Consider the following 18806-nt stretch of genomic DNA (forward strand, 5'->3'; position numbering starts at 1 on the left):
TTCGACACCTATAACACGTGTGCAAAGGTGAGCACATGCATAAGTGCATAGGTGAGTATGCCTCTCTCTCTCTCTCATATATATATATATATATATATATATATATATATATATATATATATACACACACACACCTTGTTAGTACACCCACTGTCAGATCACGTTTCACCGTTAGCCATCCCCGCTAGGAATTGAAACCAAGATCGACCTGGGTGTTGAAACGAGGTATCTAGGTCCATATATGACTCTGTTGTATATCCATGCCGTTCATCTATTTTTTCATCCCAATTTAGGAAGTGCTTCCAAAAGCCAAATAGATCTAAATCTCATGAGGACCAAGCAACAGGAAACAGTGGTGATTGAACGCCCACCATTAAAAACTTCCCAGGTCCATCATAATGCTTTTAACGGTAATTCACCATCTTTTCCAGTGGCGTGGTCCACCGGAGATTTGGATCTAATTAATATTTGAGATACCATACTAAAATGAAATGAAAAAATAGATGGACAGCATGGATATGCAATACATTCATTAAGGTGGGACCCACATGGTATGGGTAACAGCCAAAAGGTGTTGCCCGAGTAAAACCTAATCAACTCTCCAAATTTTCACGTTCGACTAAAAAATGGCACTATATTGGTGGATATGATGTTTTAATCTAGTAGAGTTTTGGGATCCGACGGTGGGTTTCAACCGATGCATGGTCCGGATCACCAAACAAAAAAACCGAGTATTATGTATGAATTTGCGGCTCCAAGATACTGTAACCTACATTACAAGCAGATTTTGAATATTTTTGCCTCCCGTGATTAGGTCATATGGGTAGAAAACCTCTTTGGACATGCAAAGGGCACCCACGGCAAGACCTTTCAAATGATGGCTCCCCCATCATGGTGGGGTCCACATAGCACCAACCATTAGCCAACTGGCTGATGGACCCATCATGATGTATCTGTTTTATCCACGCCGTCCATCCATCTTAAAAGATAATTTTAGGGCTTCATCCCAAAAGTGAGGTAGATCTAAATCTCATGTGGACCACGTCGTGGGAAGACAGTTGTGATTGAATGTCCACCATTAAAAACCACCTAGGGTCCACCATAATGGTTATTTGACATCTAACATGTTGATTAGGCCATGCAGACTTGGATGAAGGGAAAAATATATATAAGCTTGATACAAAACTTTTGTGTCCCCCGATAAGTTTTTAATGGTGGGTGTTCAATCAATACCGTGCGGTCCACTTGAGATTTGTATCAACCTAATTTTTAGCCTCGTACCATAAAATGATGAAAGAATGGGTGGACGGCATGGATGAAACATATACATCATGGTGGCCCACGAAGCACATACCAGTAGCCATTGGCTAGTGGCAGGGTCAGTATCCAATCCATTTCCATTGGGTACTGGGCAACCCGGCACGCTCCATTGAAGGAGTAAAGTCTGTTAGGCCTATCGTTAATGTACGTAGCTTATCCATGAATGTAAGAAGTTTATCCATGCCGTACATCCGTTTTTGCATCTCATTTTAACGGTTGAGCCCAAAATTAAAGCATATCCAAAGGCTAAGTGGACCCCACCACATGAAAATTGGGAAAATGATGTCGACTATGGGAACCTTCCTTAGGGCCCACAGTATTATTTATTTGACATCCAACGTATTCATAAGATCATAAAGACATGATTGAATAGAAAACACAACTATCATCTTGCCGTTTGAAAATAAACATTGGCTTTAGGAAGTTTTCAACGGTGGTTGTTCAATCACCACTATTTTCTTGTAATCCTAGTCCACTTAGGAATGGGCGCGGATTGACAAGGTCATTAGCCAAATCCCAGTGAAGTGACGTCACCAAGCTTTGTGGACACCACCATGATGCATGTGATATATCCATGCCGTACATTAATTTGGAGAGACAATTTTATGGCACGAGAAAAAGAATGAGATAGATCTAATATTCAACTGGACCCCACCATAGAAAACAGTGGGGACAGTGACATCCGTTGTTCAAAACTTCTTAAGGGCCACAGAAGTTTCTGATCAGGCTGATATATATGTATTTTTTTTGTCACTTCATTTATGTCCATGTTAACTTAAATAGGTTGGATCTTAAAAATACATCATGGTGGACCCTATAAATGTTTAAACAGTGGGGTTGATTGCTCTCACAGTTTTCTATGGTGGTCCACTTTAACTTTAGATCTATCTCATTTTTTTTCTTTTGTCATGAAATGGTCTTTATAAATGGTTGGACGAAACGTATACAACACATGCATCATGGTAGGGTCCATGGAGCTTGGTGACGTCACTTTAGTAGGGATTTGGCTACTTACCTGGTCAGTATATAATCCGTGGACGTAGGCCGTGGATTAGATATTGACCGTTTGAGTAAGCCAGACTGGCCACTGAAGTGATGTCACCAAGTTCTGGCCATGATGTATGTGTACCACGATGTATGTGTTGTATCTATACTGGCCATCCATTTGGAGAGAGCATTTTAGGGTATTAGACAAAGAATGCGTCAGATCCAAATCTGGAGTGGACCCTACCACATAGAACAGTGGGAGAGTGATGCCCACCGTTGAAATCTTCCTTAGGTTCACTACGTTGTTTATCCGAGATCCAATCTGTTTATAAGTTGAGACAGACATGAAAGAGGGAAAAAACAAATTTCAGCACCCTTAGAAATTTTTACCGGTGGGCGTCACACTCTCGACTCTTATACGTCGTTGGGTCCACTCAAGCTTTGAATCGGATTCATTCTTTGTCTCATGCCTTAATAATATCTCCAAATGGATGGACGGTATATATAAAACACATACATCACGATGGGTCTTACGGAACTTGGTGGCCTCGCTTCAGTAGCGAGTCTGGCTATTCAACCGGCCCGTACCCAATCCCCGTACCCCAGGATCTGCCTGACTTGTGGGTTCACGCCGTAAAATAATAATAATAAATAGTTGGACCGTCTGGATAAAAACACATACATTATGGTGGGACCCACGGACCACCATCCATTAGCCACCTCGCTGCCGGGAGCTTCAGTGGGCAATCCGCGTCCTTCGTTTTTGTCTTGGTACGCTGTGGCCCATCTGAGTTGCTAACGCGTCAGTCGCCTGATTTTTATGACTAAAATAACATTGTATCTCACGTGGTATGACATGTGTCACATGATGACACATTGCGTGTGAGTGTAACTGCACGGACTTAGCAAACTTCAGTGACTTCGGCACTCTTTAATGCCGGACGCGTATTTACAGCGAAAGACATTTTCGCAGGAAGTTCCTGCCTGTAAACCTAGACGGGACCCACGTAATTTTTTTAATAAATCCACCCCGTCCATCCGTTTTTTTAAGATAATTTTTGTAATGAAACCAAAAGTAAGGAGGATCTAAGAATTAAGTGGGCCGCATTAAAGGAAAAGGTGTGTAGGAAACTTTCTACCGTTGAAACCTTTCTGGGTCAACAGTGATTTTTTACATGCCATCCATACCGTTCATAACGTCATTCCTACTACTAAAAAAACGAATATTATCCTGATTCAAAACTTATTTGGCCCCACGAATATTTCAACTGTGTAATTTCAATACTCACGTTTTCGGTCCACTTGATTATTGGATCCGGTTCATTTTTCGTCTCATGTTCTAAGATAATCTCAAAAAACGAATGGACGGTATGGATTTCTAAAAAAATCACGGTGTGCCCCACATAGGTTACCAGCGCAGGAAAGTAACTTGCTGGAAATCCGCGTACTTTAATGCCGTCCGCAACACCCAATGCCCAGTCAACACGTGTCCCCAACCCAACGGTCACGCGCACTGACCGAACCAATCATGTCCCGCCATATGTCATATCTCACCAATCACGCGGCATCCACGTAAGAATCCAAACTAACCCGTTGAGAAGAAGATCCAACGGTTCTCTCTCCAACCGTCCGTTACTTGGCGCGTTCCCTTGCCCAACGTCTCTCTACCTCAGATCCGTAATCAACGGCTCTCTCTTTCCGCCCTTTTAAATCTAACAGAGGAATTACATGGTACTCTAGCAGGAACAACGTATATCATAATCATGCATGCATCCACCGTACAAATACCGCACGTCTACCAATCCATACCGTCCAAATTGTGAACTTCGCAGTCAATTGGCCCATACCAAAATCCATGTATCAATATAACAATCTATCCATTCAATCATGAAAATCCACCGATTAGGATAAAAGGACCACTGTCCAATTCAAACAACAGATATATACGTTGATTAACCCACTACGATGGGATGATCGGTGTAGCATACATCCCATCCTCATAAAACTGGGCCACTTGACTATGTACGCCTGCATGTATACAATCAACCATACTCCAGCAAACTTTAATAAATCCACCCCTCAGACTCCATGTCGTAGGCCCCACCCCCATCAACTCAAAAACGCGTCTTCGACACCAACTTCTTCCTAACAACGCGTCTCGCCGGAGACAAGTTGCAAAAGGACAGCTCTCGAATATACATAAAAGCCCACCTTCTGCTATCATATATTTCCAGAATGAATGTGGGCCATTGATCACCAGCGCATTTGTAAGTGATCCACCTTACTCTTTTTAAGGCCATCCACATTTCTCTCAACGTAAACCACCCCACAACAGCAGTTGCAGCAATGCCAACCGTTTTAATGAGGATTTTCCATCTTTACAACTTGCTAAATTCCATCCTCCTCTACTTCTTCCCTAAGAGAATTGCATCCCTTATTCCATTCTCTTGGATCACGAAGACCCACCAAGGAAATCTCCATCAGATGAAGGAAACTCAATCATCACCGTCCATCTCGATCGCTCCACGAATGGATCCTGCCGAACTTCGGCGGGTCTTCCAGATGTTTGACCGGAACGGGGACGGTCGGATCACGCAACATGAGTTAAATGACTCTCTCGAGAACCTGGGGATCTACATACCCGACAAGGACCTGATGGCGATGATTGAAAAGATCGACGAGAACGGGGACGGGTGCGTGGATATAACGGAGTTCGGAGCGTTGTATCGTACGATCATGAACGAGAAGGATGAGGACGAAGACATGAGGGAGGCATTCAACGTGTTTGATCAGAACGGGGATGGGTTCATCAACGTCGAGGAACTGCGGTCGGTGCTAGGATCGCTGGGCATCAAGCAAGGACAGACGGTGGAGGATTGCAAGAAGATGATAATGAATGTGGATGGTGATGGTGATGGGATGGTGAATTTCAAGGAGTTTAAGAAGATGATGAGAGGGGGTGGATTTGCAACCTTGAGTGGTAAATAGTAGTTGAAGGATTTGTAGGGTTGTAAATAGATTTTGGTGGGGGTGGACCATTTGCAATTGGGACCTTTGATCTCATCAAGATATTCAATATCTGTGGGATTTCATCAATGTTTTCATTGTTTTTTTTTTCTTCCCCTTATATATTGATTTGTGGTGATTTTTGGGTAGCTTTCCATGTTTTTTGCATGGAGTCTTTTGTAAGTCATCCCTCGCTCTCTCTTAGAGGCACACCCACGTGGGAATCATGTATGTTGATCGGGCCGTTGACCTGGTAGGCCAAAGCCCCAAAGCAATGCTGATTGGAGAATTGGGATCGTCTGGTGAGTTTTGCCCGGGTTCTTGATCTCTCTCTTCTTCTTCTTTTTTTTTAATAATTTTTTGTAATAGCCTGAAAATCAAGTGTACTGTGGCAAATTTCAGCCGGTGATTGGTGTATTTCCACATACCAACGGTCTTAAATTGTGGGCCATGCCCCATAGGCATGATGGGCTAGGAGATCAACCGTGGTGATGTAAATTTTCTACTGATTGTTGTTGGTTTTGATGAGGAACAGGTAAATTCCCTGTACATGCGGTTTATGCTTGGTTTATCCAAGCCATTGATCTGACGTCAGTAGTCCTCATTCCCAAAATCTCCCAGTTGGAAGATCCTAGCCATCCAATCTTTGGGCTTTCCTTGGTTAAATGAGGCTTGTTGGTGATTTTTTCTTAACCATTGCAAGCCAACAATGGAAAGGTTAGAGTAGGCTAATTGAGGAGATTTTTCTCATGATGGGGGCCGTCAAATCGATGGCTTGGATAAACCAACCACGGCCGAACACCCACAACAGTCTTCTTTGGATTATCCTCAGAATGTTTTTGTGGTTTTAGGCCTTTTCATTAAGCCTTGAGTAATTGTTCTTCAGTTTCCTATATGATTTGGGTCACTAGTCTCCCTTTAAAACCATCTTTTTAAGGGTCTTTGTGCATCTCAGGTCTCTTTTGGGTTTGGTAACCTTCACCCCATTGATTAAGAATAGTAATCTTCAAGTGGCCTTTATCAACCATCATTGGTGAATGGGCTTAGTTATATCTGGGTCGCCTACTAAATGTCCACCTGTTGGATAGATCATCATCCAAAACCCAGATTAATTGGACCGTCTAAACCATGCAAAAAGTAGCCTACAATGTCCACTAATTGGATAGTGAATACATTTTTGCCAAAGTTGTACAGATAGGCTAGAATTATAATGACAGTCTACTTAATGGACGTAGATTAGTTGTAGGGAGGGATCCATTCAAGAGACGGTTTGTTCTAATGTTCCTATGCCAAAAATCATTGAGCCCAGTCACTGATGGGGGGAAGGTGAAGGTGGACATTCTTTCAACATTGACAAAGGTTGTGAAATACCATCTTCTATGATGGGTTTGTTCACTTGGGTTTCTTTGCAGTCCCAGCACTTTGGATTTCTCTATAGTTTAATGTTTCTTGATTGATCTCTCTTGGTCTCTTTCTTAAGAGCCGCTATGGGTGGAAAGAGCTACCTGGACATAGCTTAAAGTGCTACCACAGAGTGGGCAGCTGTGGATGTTGAGGTGGTGTTATGATCCTCCATTGTTTTGAAAGCCTAGCTTGACGTGTTCCATCATCCCTAGTGTTGTATATGTATTTCAAACTTACAGTGGAACATACATTTGTTTGCATTCTAATCAATAGTACACACCAAATGAGCTCTAAATCTTCCAAAGTTGCATGGTGACTATCACCTTAGCTCTCTACAGCTATAACATTACTGGTAGCTAAGTCATGGTGACTATCACCTGAGACTTTGGGCAAGATTGGGATAAATCAAATGGTGTTTAAATAAACTGATTTATATCTCATTAGGAAGCTTGTTAAATTGATTTACAATGAGCCTAAGATCACTCATGTAATCCAATCATCCAATCCTAAAAATTTTAGGTGTGGCCCATTTACGGTTGGTCCCAACAGACCAATGACCTGGATCAATTAGACCATGTTCTCCGCTTGCATAGTTCACCTCCCTCAACTTCATTTCGGAGTTAAAAAGGACTCTTGACTGACCCGGTCGGCGTCTCAGTTGTGTTTGGGCCAAGCTAAATGGGTAGTTTGTTGGTTTCGGGTTTACAATGTGGCCAGTTAAGTAAACGGGTTTGGGTTGAACCTTACCCAACCGACCTGCCCGTGTGTTTAATAATGGGCTGGGCTAAATGACCCGGCCTGACCTGACCTAACCTAAAACCCAAAACAAATTAATAACAATAAGTAGATAATGCATGTGGCTTATGAATGTTGGTAATTGAATTGGATCATCATACCTTCAGCCTGATATTATTCTTAAATCAAGTGTGGACATGCCAGGTTGGACTTGACATCGAGCCCAACCCGATTACAGTAAAATGGGTTGGGTCAGATCAGGTTTGGGCTGTGTGAATTTTAAGTGGGCCAAGGGCCGTAATGTAATGGGTCATGGGTTGGGTTCATGTTGAAATTATTGGCCTTTTTAGTAAGTGGGTTGGGCTTGCGCTGACTTAACCGGGCCTGAACCACGGTTGTGAGATGTCTGTCTAGAAATTGACTAAAATCCGTTAGGGCTCATTTTGTAGCTTTAGAAAACATTAGAATATAAACCACAATTAACTGAAATCGATGTGATTTGGACTCTTTAGTCTTGCTTGGTAACTAATTTGCGTTTGGAAAATTAGATTTTGGCTAGAGAAAAATTCTGTAATATATTTATAGAAATATTATGTTTATGAAAAATAAATCATCTTTAATATCTCAAAATGGCATATATGTGTCCCACATGAGAAAGTAGATTCTTTTTATATTGAGTTATTTATTGGGCCTGTGGTTTGTTGTGGCTTATGAGAATCACCATGGAATAGTCAAATAAATCAAAACTAGAATAACAATAATAGCGTGATTTTCATCTTCTACTTATCGTCACTTAAGTGATCCGTTAGTCTATTCTGTACCTATCTATCTCTTCTGAGCGTTAGATTGACACCGCCTAGAACACATACCACTTTAGTCATCTTAAGAGATGAGATTATGCATGTTCGTGTGAACTAGCGGACTAATCACTAAGTAACTATCTTGCTTTTGCTCTAAGAAAGACGATGCCTATGGACGATCATTATGAAATAGGTTACGAGGCTTGAAGCAAAAGAGGCTATCAAACTGTCGAGGGGACTGGATCAATCAAATCAAATCAACTACTTGGTAAATCGGATCAGTCTTTCGGAATGTTCTCATAGAGTCAGTCTCTTTTGCAAAAATAGAGTGCTATCAAACTGTCAGGGGAACTGGATCAATCAAATCAAATCAACTACTCGGTAAACCGGATCAGTCTTTCGGAATGTTCTCATAGAGTTAGTCTCTTTTGCAAAAATCCTTTCGTACCCATCCCGACCCATACACGATTAGGGCAGGGAATTTGGCCATTGACGGTCTACATCAACATGCACTCTCGCTTGCCAGTGTGAACACAGTGGTCTATAACCAAGACCAGGAACCATAAACCACTGTAGGCATCTCGTCAGGAAGTTGGTGGGCTCATCATGAATTAGGTCGAGGTGGCTTGTGGTTTTGAGATCTCAATTGCAAGCCCTACACTAGTAGAGAGGTCTGCTTTAGCCTCTCACCAAAGGTCCAGTAACCTTAAATACAGTTCTCGTTAGAGGCATGCCTTCAATGCTCACTAAAATTCTCCGATAGTGACTACAGACGTTTCTCGCAAACTGGAATAAGCTATCAGACATACCAGATATGATTTCGGGGTAGGACGAGCTACTTTAGCCACCCAACCCTGGTACGCCGGGTTGCGCATGCCGAATTTCCGAAATATCATCAGATCGACGGTCGAATTCCTGTTTTAATTTCATTTTTACTATTTATAGTTAGTTTTAGTTTGAGTATAACTCTTCGTCAGTTGGGCTTTAGGAGTTGCGTCCAACATGAAAAGTGTGTAGAATAATTAGTAGAATAGCATGGTTAAGCCAAATAGGACCCTTACTATTTTTGGCCAAAAACCATGCACACTAGTAGGAATCACAGTTGTCTATAAATAATAAGTTTACTATTTATAGTAAGCCGCGATTTCTACAAGTTTTAGTTATAGTTTAATTCTGAAACTTCTCCCTAGGGTTCATAACCTTATTTAAAGAGTTTTGATCTCATTTTTCATTATCAATAAAATTATTTCAAATATTTTAGAATTAATTATTTCAAATATTTTAGAATTATTTCTATCTTCTTTTCCTCATGGATTCGAGGTTTCTCTGTGAGGAGTCTAGAGAAGTTTCGTGGATTCGGAACAGTTATCCCCCTGAGGAAGACGGTGCTCGACCTCATGTCCTTCCCTGCGTCAGTTCGGTATTAGAGCGAGGCTTTTCCTTGGATCTATGGCTTCTAACGACGGGTTAGGCAATAATCCCATGGATGATGCTCCATGAAATCATCCTTTAACCGTGGCAGCTTTCGAAGCAACACAGCGAGAGAATCGTCAATTCATGCAAAAGAATCGACAAGTCATACAAGGGTTCTAGGATGCCATCGAATGCTTGACGGAGGCTGTAGGGTAACACCATGGTAATTACGGTAATCCACCAGCACTTGCTGCTAGAACTCGTAATCTCCCTGATCACATGATAATTCCAGCAGTGAATCAAAGGATCATCCTTGGGGAAGGGGGATCTACTGACAAGTAGGTCGATGACCTGATCCTCCAAAATTCCAGGCAAGGTGGCGATTGGGTAGATCGGATAGATTAGGAATTCAAGATGTGGGGCGATCTTCCTAGCTTCAATGGCCAACTTCACATCGATGATTTTCTCAATTTGCTTTATGAAGTTGAATGATTTTTTGACTATATGGTAGTCTCTGATATGAAGAAGGTCAAACTTGTGACCTACAAGTTGAAGGGCGGAGCTTCAGCTTGGTGGGAGAAACTACAACTCACACTGATGAGACAGATGAATGCACCAATTCGCACATGGCATCGGATGAAGCAGTTACTATGCGCATGATTTCTCCCTAGCAACTATGATCAAGTACTATTCCAACAATACCAAAATTGTCAATAGAGTAGTCGGTGAGAGATTACGCAAAAGAATTCTACTGCTTGGCAGCGCGTAACAATTTGATCAAGAATGAATCGCAGCAAGTCGCACTATTCAATGGTGGATTACGTATAATGATCTAGGATCGGGTCCAGATGCAGCCCATTTGGACGATGAATGATGCAATCAAATTAGCTACTCAAGCGGAAGCATGCTTGAATGCCCTAACATATGGACCTATCCTACCGCTAGGGTCACCGCGACAGGTCCGTCTCAAAGAGCTCCACAACCCAGAGGAAAAGAGCCCATGGGAGCACGTACTCAACCTCCTACACCCATGAACCAAGATCAAGGAAGTGACCAAGCTAAGCCCCAACGAGGGGTATCAATTACTTTTTGTCTGAGCAGGATCCAGAACCCCTATGCTCAACCAAGACCCAACAATTGCTTTCGTTGTAGCCAACCAAGTCACCTATCAAATACATGTCCCCAACGACAAGTGGTGAACCTCTCCATCAATGATGATAGTACTCAAAACGCCGATGAGGACGTAGATGTTGAGGAACCGGAGCAGGCCGCAGAAGACGAGGTAAATGAGATAGGTTAGGTTTAACAGGATCATAGCAAGTCGCTTGTCGTGAGGCGACTATTTTATGCACCAAGGAAAGAGGTACACTCATAACGACATAACATTTTATGAATTAGGTGTACAATGAATTGAAAAGTCTGCGATGTGATCATTGACAGTGGGAATAGCTAGAACATCATCTCCAAGGTAATGGTAGAAAATTTACAATTGAAAATGAAGCATCATTCCTCCCCATATACAATTGGTTGGATCAAGAAGGTCAACGAAACAAAGGTTACTGAACAGTGCACAATATCATTTTCAATTGGCAGACATTATAAAGACGAAGTAGTATGCAATGTAGTTGACACGGAGGCATGTCACATACTACTCGGTTGACCCTAGCAATCCGACCATGACGCTACTCATAAAGGGGCGAGATAATGTGTATGTTTTCATCAAAGACGACCAAAAAATCATATTAGCCCCCATGGATCTAAAGAGACCACCCGCAACTTCTAAAGTGGAGGGCCGTTTTCTCTTAACCACATGTGACTTTGTGAAAAATCCAAAAAAATAGGATATGTTTATGCAGTAATTGTAAAGGGAAAAAAAACTTTATCCCACCATCATCCCTGAGAAACTAAAACCCTTATTGTATGAGTTTAAATAAATTTGACCCAATGACCTTCCCAATGGATTGCTTCACATGTGAGATATTCAGTACCATATCAACCTTGTCCATGGGTCCAGCTTACCCAATCATCCTCACTATCAGATAAGTCTGGAGGAGTACGAAATTCTGCAGGGACAAGTAGAGGACCTAATTCGTAAGGGTCTTATTCGAGAAAACATGAGCCCATGCACTGTACCGGCTCTATTAACTCCTAAAAAAGATAGGAGTTGGTGCATGTGTGTCGACAACCAGGCCATCAACAAAATCACCATAAAATACAGGTTTTTCATACCATAACTAGACGATATGTTGGACATGCTTGAGGGCCCAAAGTTATTCTCTAAATTGGACCTAAGGAGCGGCTACCATCAGATTCAAATATGATCGAGTGATGAATAGAAGACGACTTTTAAGACCAAAGAAGGGTTGTATGAATGGATGGTCATGCTTTTCGGTCTTTCGAACGCACCTAATACATTTATGAGATTGATGAACCAAGTTCAGAAACCATTCATTGGGTAGTTCGTTGTGGTTTATTTCGATAATATTTCGATATATATAGTCAGGATGAAGTAAGCCATATGGAATACCTCAAGAAGGTCCTTCAACTGCTCATTGAAAATAAATTGTATCTCAATTTTAAAAAGTGTAGCTTCTTGACCGACAACCTATTATTTTTGGGCTTTGTCGTGACATCCACGGCCATTTGAGTAAATGAGGAAAATGTGAAAGCCATCAGGGAATGGCCGGTCCTAACAAACATCTATGAGGTACGAAGTTTTCACAGATTAACGACATTCTATCATCGGTTCATAAATTTTTTTAGCCCCATTGTATCTCTAATTACAAACTGTATGAAGAAGGGACACTTTTAGTGGACTGACGAAGCTGACAGGAGCTTTGCAGAAATTAAACACAAGTTGTCCACAACCCCGGTTCTAGTACTTCTCAACTTCGACAAACTATTCGAAGTTGAATGTGATGTTTTATACGTCGGGATTGGGAGAGTCTTGTCTTAGGAAGGTTGGCCGGTAGCCTTCTACAGTGAAAAGCTTAGCGATGCATGTAAAAAGTGGTCTACATATGAGATCGAATTATATGCAGTGGTCCACGCATTGCAACATTGGCGACATTACTTAATGCAAAGGAAGTTTATTCTTTACACAGACCATCAAGCTCTCAAATTTATTAATAGTCAAGCTAACGTGAATCGTGTACATGCTAGATGAATTTTATTTTTGAAGGAATTCACATTTATGCTGAATCATAAGTCTAGGCAGTAGAACAAATTGGCTGATACATTGAGCCGTCGTGCAACTTTGTTAGTCACTATAAGTAATGAGGTTGTCGGGTTCGAGCACCTCAAGGATATATATATGCCGATGATAATGACTTCAAGGATGCATGGGTTAGATGCCAAGAAGATCACCCCAGTGACCTACATATGCAAGGCGATTTTCTTTTCAAAGGGAATCGACTGTACGCATTCCCAAAAGCTCGTTGAGGGAGTAGATCATCCAAGAGCTACATAGAGGTAGCCTTAATGAACACATTGGACGGGACATGATGCGAGCTCTTATGGAAGAATGGTACTACTAGCCGCAGTTAGTACGTGACGTAGGTAGAGCGGTGAAGCGCTATCATGTCTACCAGGTCTCCAATGGGCAGTCTCAGAACATGGGTATTTACACCCTATTACCTGTACTCAATGGCCCTTGGGATGACCTATCTATGGGCTTCATACTGGGTCTCCCACGAACACAGCATGACATAGATTCAGTGTTCGTGGTGGTAGATCGTTTCTCGAAGATGGCACACTTCATCCCATGCAAGAAGACCCTCGACGCAACGCACGTGGTAAATTTATTCTTCAAAGAGGTTGTGCGGCTACATGAGGTCCCTAAGACTATCACTTCTGACCGCAATACGAAGTTCATTAGCCACTTCTGGTGGACCTTGTGGAACCGGTTCGGTACACAACTTTTGTTCAACAGTGCCTACCACCCACAGACTGATGACCAAACTGAAGTTATGAATCGCACATTGGGGAACCTCCTTTAATGTATTTTAGGAGAAAAGCCAAAGCAGAGGGATTTAGCCTTGTCTTAAGTGGAGTTTGCATTCAACAATATGGTGAACCGCTTAACAGGGAAGTCTCCATTCAAGGTTATTTACTGTCGAGTGTCTCACCATACACTTGACTTGGTCCCTTTTCCCAAGCTCCCAAGCATGAGCGTTGCAGCGGAACACATGGCAGACAAGATAATAGGCATTCATGCAAAGGTCGAAGCTAAGTTACACGCCTCGAACGACAAGTACAACGAGTAAGCTGACAAGCATCAGTGACAAAATGTGTTCAAGGTAAGCGACCAGGTTATGGTCTATATATTTAAGGAAAGATTTTCGACTGGGATGTACAACAAATTGAATACCAAGAAGATTGGGATGGTACCAATCATCTGAAAGATCAATGACAACATATACGTTGTTGATCTTCCAGATGACATGGAGATCTCGCGTGCCTTCAACGTCACGGACCTGACCGAGTATCATGAACCGAAGCAGGACGAGAACTCAAGAACAAGTTCTTTCAAAGTGGAGGGGACCCTACTAGTGTGCATCGTTTTTTGCCAAAAATAATAAGTGTCCTATTTGGCTCAACCATGCTATTCTACTAATTATTCTAAGCACTTTTCATGTTAGACTCAACTCCTAAAGCCTAATGGATGAAGAGTTATACTCAAACTAAAACTTACTATAAATAGTAAAAACGAATTAAAACCGGAATTCGACCATTTGTCTGTGGTATTTCGCAAATTCAGTGTGTGTAACCCGACGTACCAAGGTTGGGTGACTAAAGTATCTCACCCTACCCCAAAATCATTTATGGTACTTCCGATAGCTCATTCTGGTTTGTGGGATACATTTATTTGAAGTTATGACGGTCCAAATCATCTCTGTCTTCGATTGGGCCTTTTCTGGTCCATCTTGCCATGAAATTATCCGCGACCCGCTCTACATCAATATGGTACCAAAACTCCATAAAATTTTCCATCACCTGTAGTTTTCCACATTCATAAAGGAGTGTGTTATAACTTATGATCAACATCGCATTCATAAAGAAGATGTGTGTTATAACTTATGATCAACATGATGGGCCGCACAAGAGCCCACTGGGGTAGCTTCATGCACATCACACAAAGGCTAAGGGAAAGTTGCACTCACACAATGATGCATGTACAATACAACCATGTGCCAAAGGCTAATGATGTTTACAATATGGGCCCCACTCCAAAACAACCTTTAGGCCAGGCATACTAATAATCAGAAACATCTATTTGTTGGCACACATGTGGTCAAAAAGGATGGCTTTGGAAACCTAGTGGACTTAAAAGAAGGGGTGAGAAGTGTATGCGAGGAAGTCCAAATATGGGACTCTTTGCCTTTTACAGCCTTTGCATGATGGTGAGCAATGACTATTGTTGTTTGTGGACGGCTTATGATTGGTTAATAGCTTAAGCCAAAATTAGATTGTTAAACTAAGCTGAAGCTTTGCAAATTTAGCCCATAAACAAAAAGGCCAAAGCATGCATTTTCAAGTCCTATTCGGAGGCTCATTGCAATAGTTTCATCTACCCCAAAAAGTTTTGCCTTCCAGACTCAAACACCATTATTACCTTTAATGATTTCAGAGAGTGAGAGAGAGAGCTATTATGGCTGGTAGAAGAGACGAGAATCACCTTTTAATGAAAAGGCTTACAATGGTCCGATTTTGAGCCATTGGAGAAGAATCCTTACAAATTACATTCGGATTCTTCTCTTTAGGCTGTGTTTTCAAACCCTAACATTTTGAAAGATTTGGATTATGATAGAACCTAAATCTCCTCAAATATATGCTCCTATATGCACCTAAGTCTCTCTGAAATACCCTAGATTAGAAATCTTGTGAATTTGAAATACCTGGATTTGGAATCCTATGTTGTATTTGGCACTTGATTTAAAATCCCATGTAATCTGAAAGTAGTTATGCATAGTATATTTAGAAGACTTTGAATTTAATTACTAAATTAACTTTAATATCCCTGATCAGCGTACGTATGTAATGTTTCACACAATGATTGTAATAAGCTTGTTGAAATATATACTTTAGCTGAAAATGATGAAGTTTCAAGTCTAGAATGGGCCACAAGCATAGGATCACAACCAAGTGACTAACCAACAATTTTTAACCGTTAATTTACATTGACAAGGCTTGGACTATGCAAATCATTCTATTGAAGTAATTTTAGTGATGTAGTTGATAATATGAGTGTTTTGGGATATCATCATTGGGTCACGTGCCCAATATACTAGTAGCCTAGTGACACATGTTACACATGCGACTCATGTGGGGATTTTAGATGAAATCCTAGCTTTCACGTTGGATTTCAAACCTTCTTTGAGGGGATTGAAATCCCCCGGTTACTTTATGGTGCCAAACAAACAAGGGATTTCATCCACCCAAATCCATGGTGCCAAACAACCCCTTAGTTCTCATGGATCCCATTTTACCAAATTGCACCCTTAGGGCGTGTTTGATTTTCCGATTCCCAGGGAAATACCCCGTGAATGTAATAAATATTTCTCTCCTTAATTGCCGCACTCTTCACCGTAATTGATTTGGCAAATATTGTGAAGTATTTGTGGGTCTCACCATGATGCATATCATATATCTACACCGTTCACCCATTATGTCAGATGAATTTATGATATAAGCCAAAAAATGAGGCATATCCAAAGCTCAAGTGGACCACGCCATAGAAAAATGTGAATTAAATACTTATCGTTAAAAACTTCCTGGGGCCATTGTTTCTTTTGGTATGGGCCGGTTGAATGTTGGATCTAACTCATTTTTTTTCTCATATCTGAAAATGTTGTGATGAAATGGATGGGCGGAACAGATATATCATATTTATCAAGATGAGGTCCTAAAATGGCCACTACTACTTTTGAACCAGTTTTCAATAAATGAAATTCCCATGAATATTCAAACCAGTGAAACGGTAATAATCACCCATTTCCAGGGTATTTACCGTGGTGAAACGATAAAAATCAAACAAGCCCTTAACCTCATTGAATAAGAGGATTCATTGTGTGTACATGAATAACTATGATGATTACATTTTCCAACAACATAATCCAATGGATTGGATTACAAGAAAATGATGTCATTTGTATAGAAAATGAATATCTTATGTTAGAGAATTGCCAATGTAAGTATTAATTTACCTCACACATATGTGCTAGATAGTCGGGCCATTCCATGGGAAGCGGATTGGGTATTTCCCTCGCTTGGATCGAGCTCCTTCCACCCCTGGTGGGGTAGAATTTGATTGGATGGCAAATCTCTGGTAGAGATGGGGACATGCAAAGCATATTTTAAAGTTGTATGCTACTTACTCAATCGACCTATCTTTGATAGCAACATGCAATCCAATCAAATCCCACCATGCCAAGGGTGGAGGAAGCTTTATTTGGCCGGGCAAGTACCTAATTCGCCTCCCATTTGATGGTGGATATATAGTTGGCATCTCAAAATTTAGCTCCACTCATCATCAAGTGAGCCACCCTTGTAGGAAGATACAAACTATTAGAAAAATGATGGCTAATTATCTGCACTCTACGTACAAGTTACCCATACGATGACGGGAGCAGATTAGGTGCGACTTCGACCAACCCATGATGGTGTGACCGTTACTATAGGGCCCACCTTGAGGTATGTATTCTACATCCAGACAGTTCATATGTTTTCCAGGTCATTTTAGGGTATAAGCTAAAAAGTGAAGCATATCCAAAACCTAGGTGGACCATACTATAGGAAACAATGGTAATCCAACGCCTCACCATTAAGAACTTCCAAAGTTCCATCGTCATGTTTATTTTTCCATCTAACCTACTGATAATTCCACACAAACTTGGTTGAAGGGAAAAACCAAATATCAACTTGATCCAAATTTTCGTGATCACAATAAGTGTTTTTTTATATATAGCCAATCACCATTGTTTCCTACGTCATGGTCCACCTAAGATTTTTACTGGCTTCAATTTTGGACTCATGCACTAAAATCATCAAAAAAAAACAATGTGGATGTAGAATACATACATCTAGGTGGGCTCCACACTAAGGGCCACATCATCTCGGGTGAGGCCAGGATGCACTTAATCCGCTCCCCATGGGGGATGGATTAGGTACTACCGTTGTTTGTCTCTAAGGGCCCAACGTATTATCCACCTTATCCTCCATTTTGCCCTATCATTCTAGGGGACGTGGATTGCCTATTATAGCCTTTCACACTAACTTCCCATCGTTAGGTGGGACCCACTTTGATGTTTGTGGAAAATTCATCCCGTCGGTCTGTTTTTTCAGGTTATGTTAGGTCATGGCCCTAAAAATGACTCAAATCCAAATTTCAAGAGGGCTGCGCAACAAATGATTGAAATTCCACCGTTGAAACATGTGGGGCACAAAAGTTTTGGATTAGGATAACTTTTATGTTTTCATTCATCTTAGTAAAATGACCTTATGACCAGTATGAATGGTATATAAACATCAAGCTGGACCTTAATAAGGTTTCGATGAGAGATATTTACCTGCTCATGTTTTCCTGCACTATGGCCCATTTGAGTTCTAAATTTGCTTTATTTTTAGCTCCTGGCCTATCATGTTCCGGTAAACTGGATGAACTGGGTAAATTTCCTGCAAATATTACAGTGAGCCCACCTAACTTATGCCTTGGGACCGTGTCTCATGCATTTCAGGGTACAAACCTAAAATATGTGTCAGATCCAAAGATCAAAAGTAAACTACACGGCATGAAACAACGGTTATATAATGCCCACCCTTGGAACCTTAGACCTGGATGATTGTAGACCTGGATGGAGGGAAAACACAGATATTAGTTTGATCCAAAACTGCAGTGGACACCACTAATTTTCCAACGGAAAGCATTTAATCACAACTGTGTGGTCCACTTGAGCCTTGGATCTGCTTCGTTATGGGCTTATACCCTTAAAATGATATGGAAAAATATATGGACGGTGTGGATAAAGTGACCAATCCGCGTCCCCCCGATGAGTGGGCATGCCTGATATTTGATATATAGTACGTTATTTGGTGGACCGTCTGATGAAAATCCAGGATCTCACACGTTGGGGCCTCTACAAA

The 18806-nt window shown here is 41.3% G+C and overlaps 1 protein-coding gene across 1 annotated transcript; it reads left to right on the forward strand.

Moving 5' to 3' along the window:
* The first annotated feature begins 4500 nt into the window (after window positions 1–4500).
* On the forward strand, window positions 4501–5462 carry LOC131240123 (calmodulin-like protein 3). Its single transcript, XM_058238181.1, has one exon. It carries the CDS (start codon window positions 4654–4656, stop codon window positions 5293–5295), a length of 642 nt encoding a protein of 213 aa, XP_058094164.1. The 5' UTR covers window positions 4501–4653; the 3' UTR covers window positions 5296–5462.
* Window positions 5463–18806: the final 13344 nt, after the last annotated feature.

Source organism: Magnolia sinica, chromosome 3, assembly GCF_029962835.1.
Source record: "Magnolia sinica isolate HGM2019 chromosome 3, MsV1, whole genome shotgun sequence".
Classification (NCBI taxonomy): Eukaryota; Viridiplantae; Streptophyta; class Magnoliopsida; order Magnoliales; family Magnoliaceae; genus Magnolia; species Magnolia sinica.

Excerpts from the sequence above, each read along its gene's own strand:
- LOC131240123 (XM_058238181.1), top strand. The coding sequence starts at position 4,654 with ATGCCAACCGTTTTAATGAGGATTTTCCATCTTTACAACTTGCTAAAT.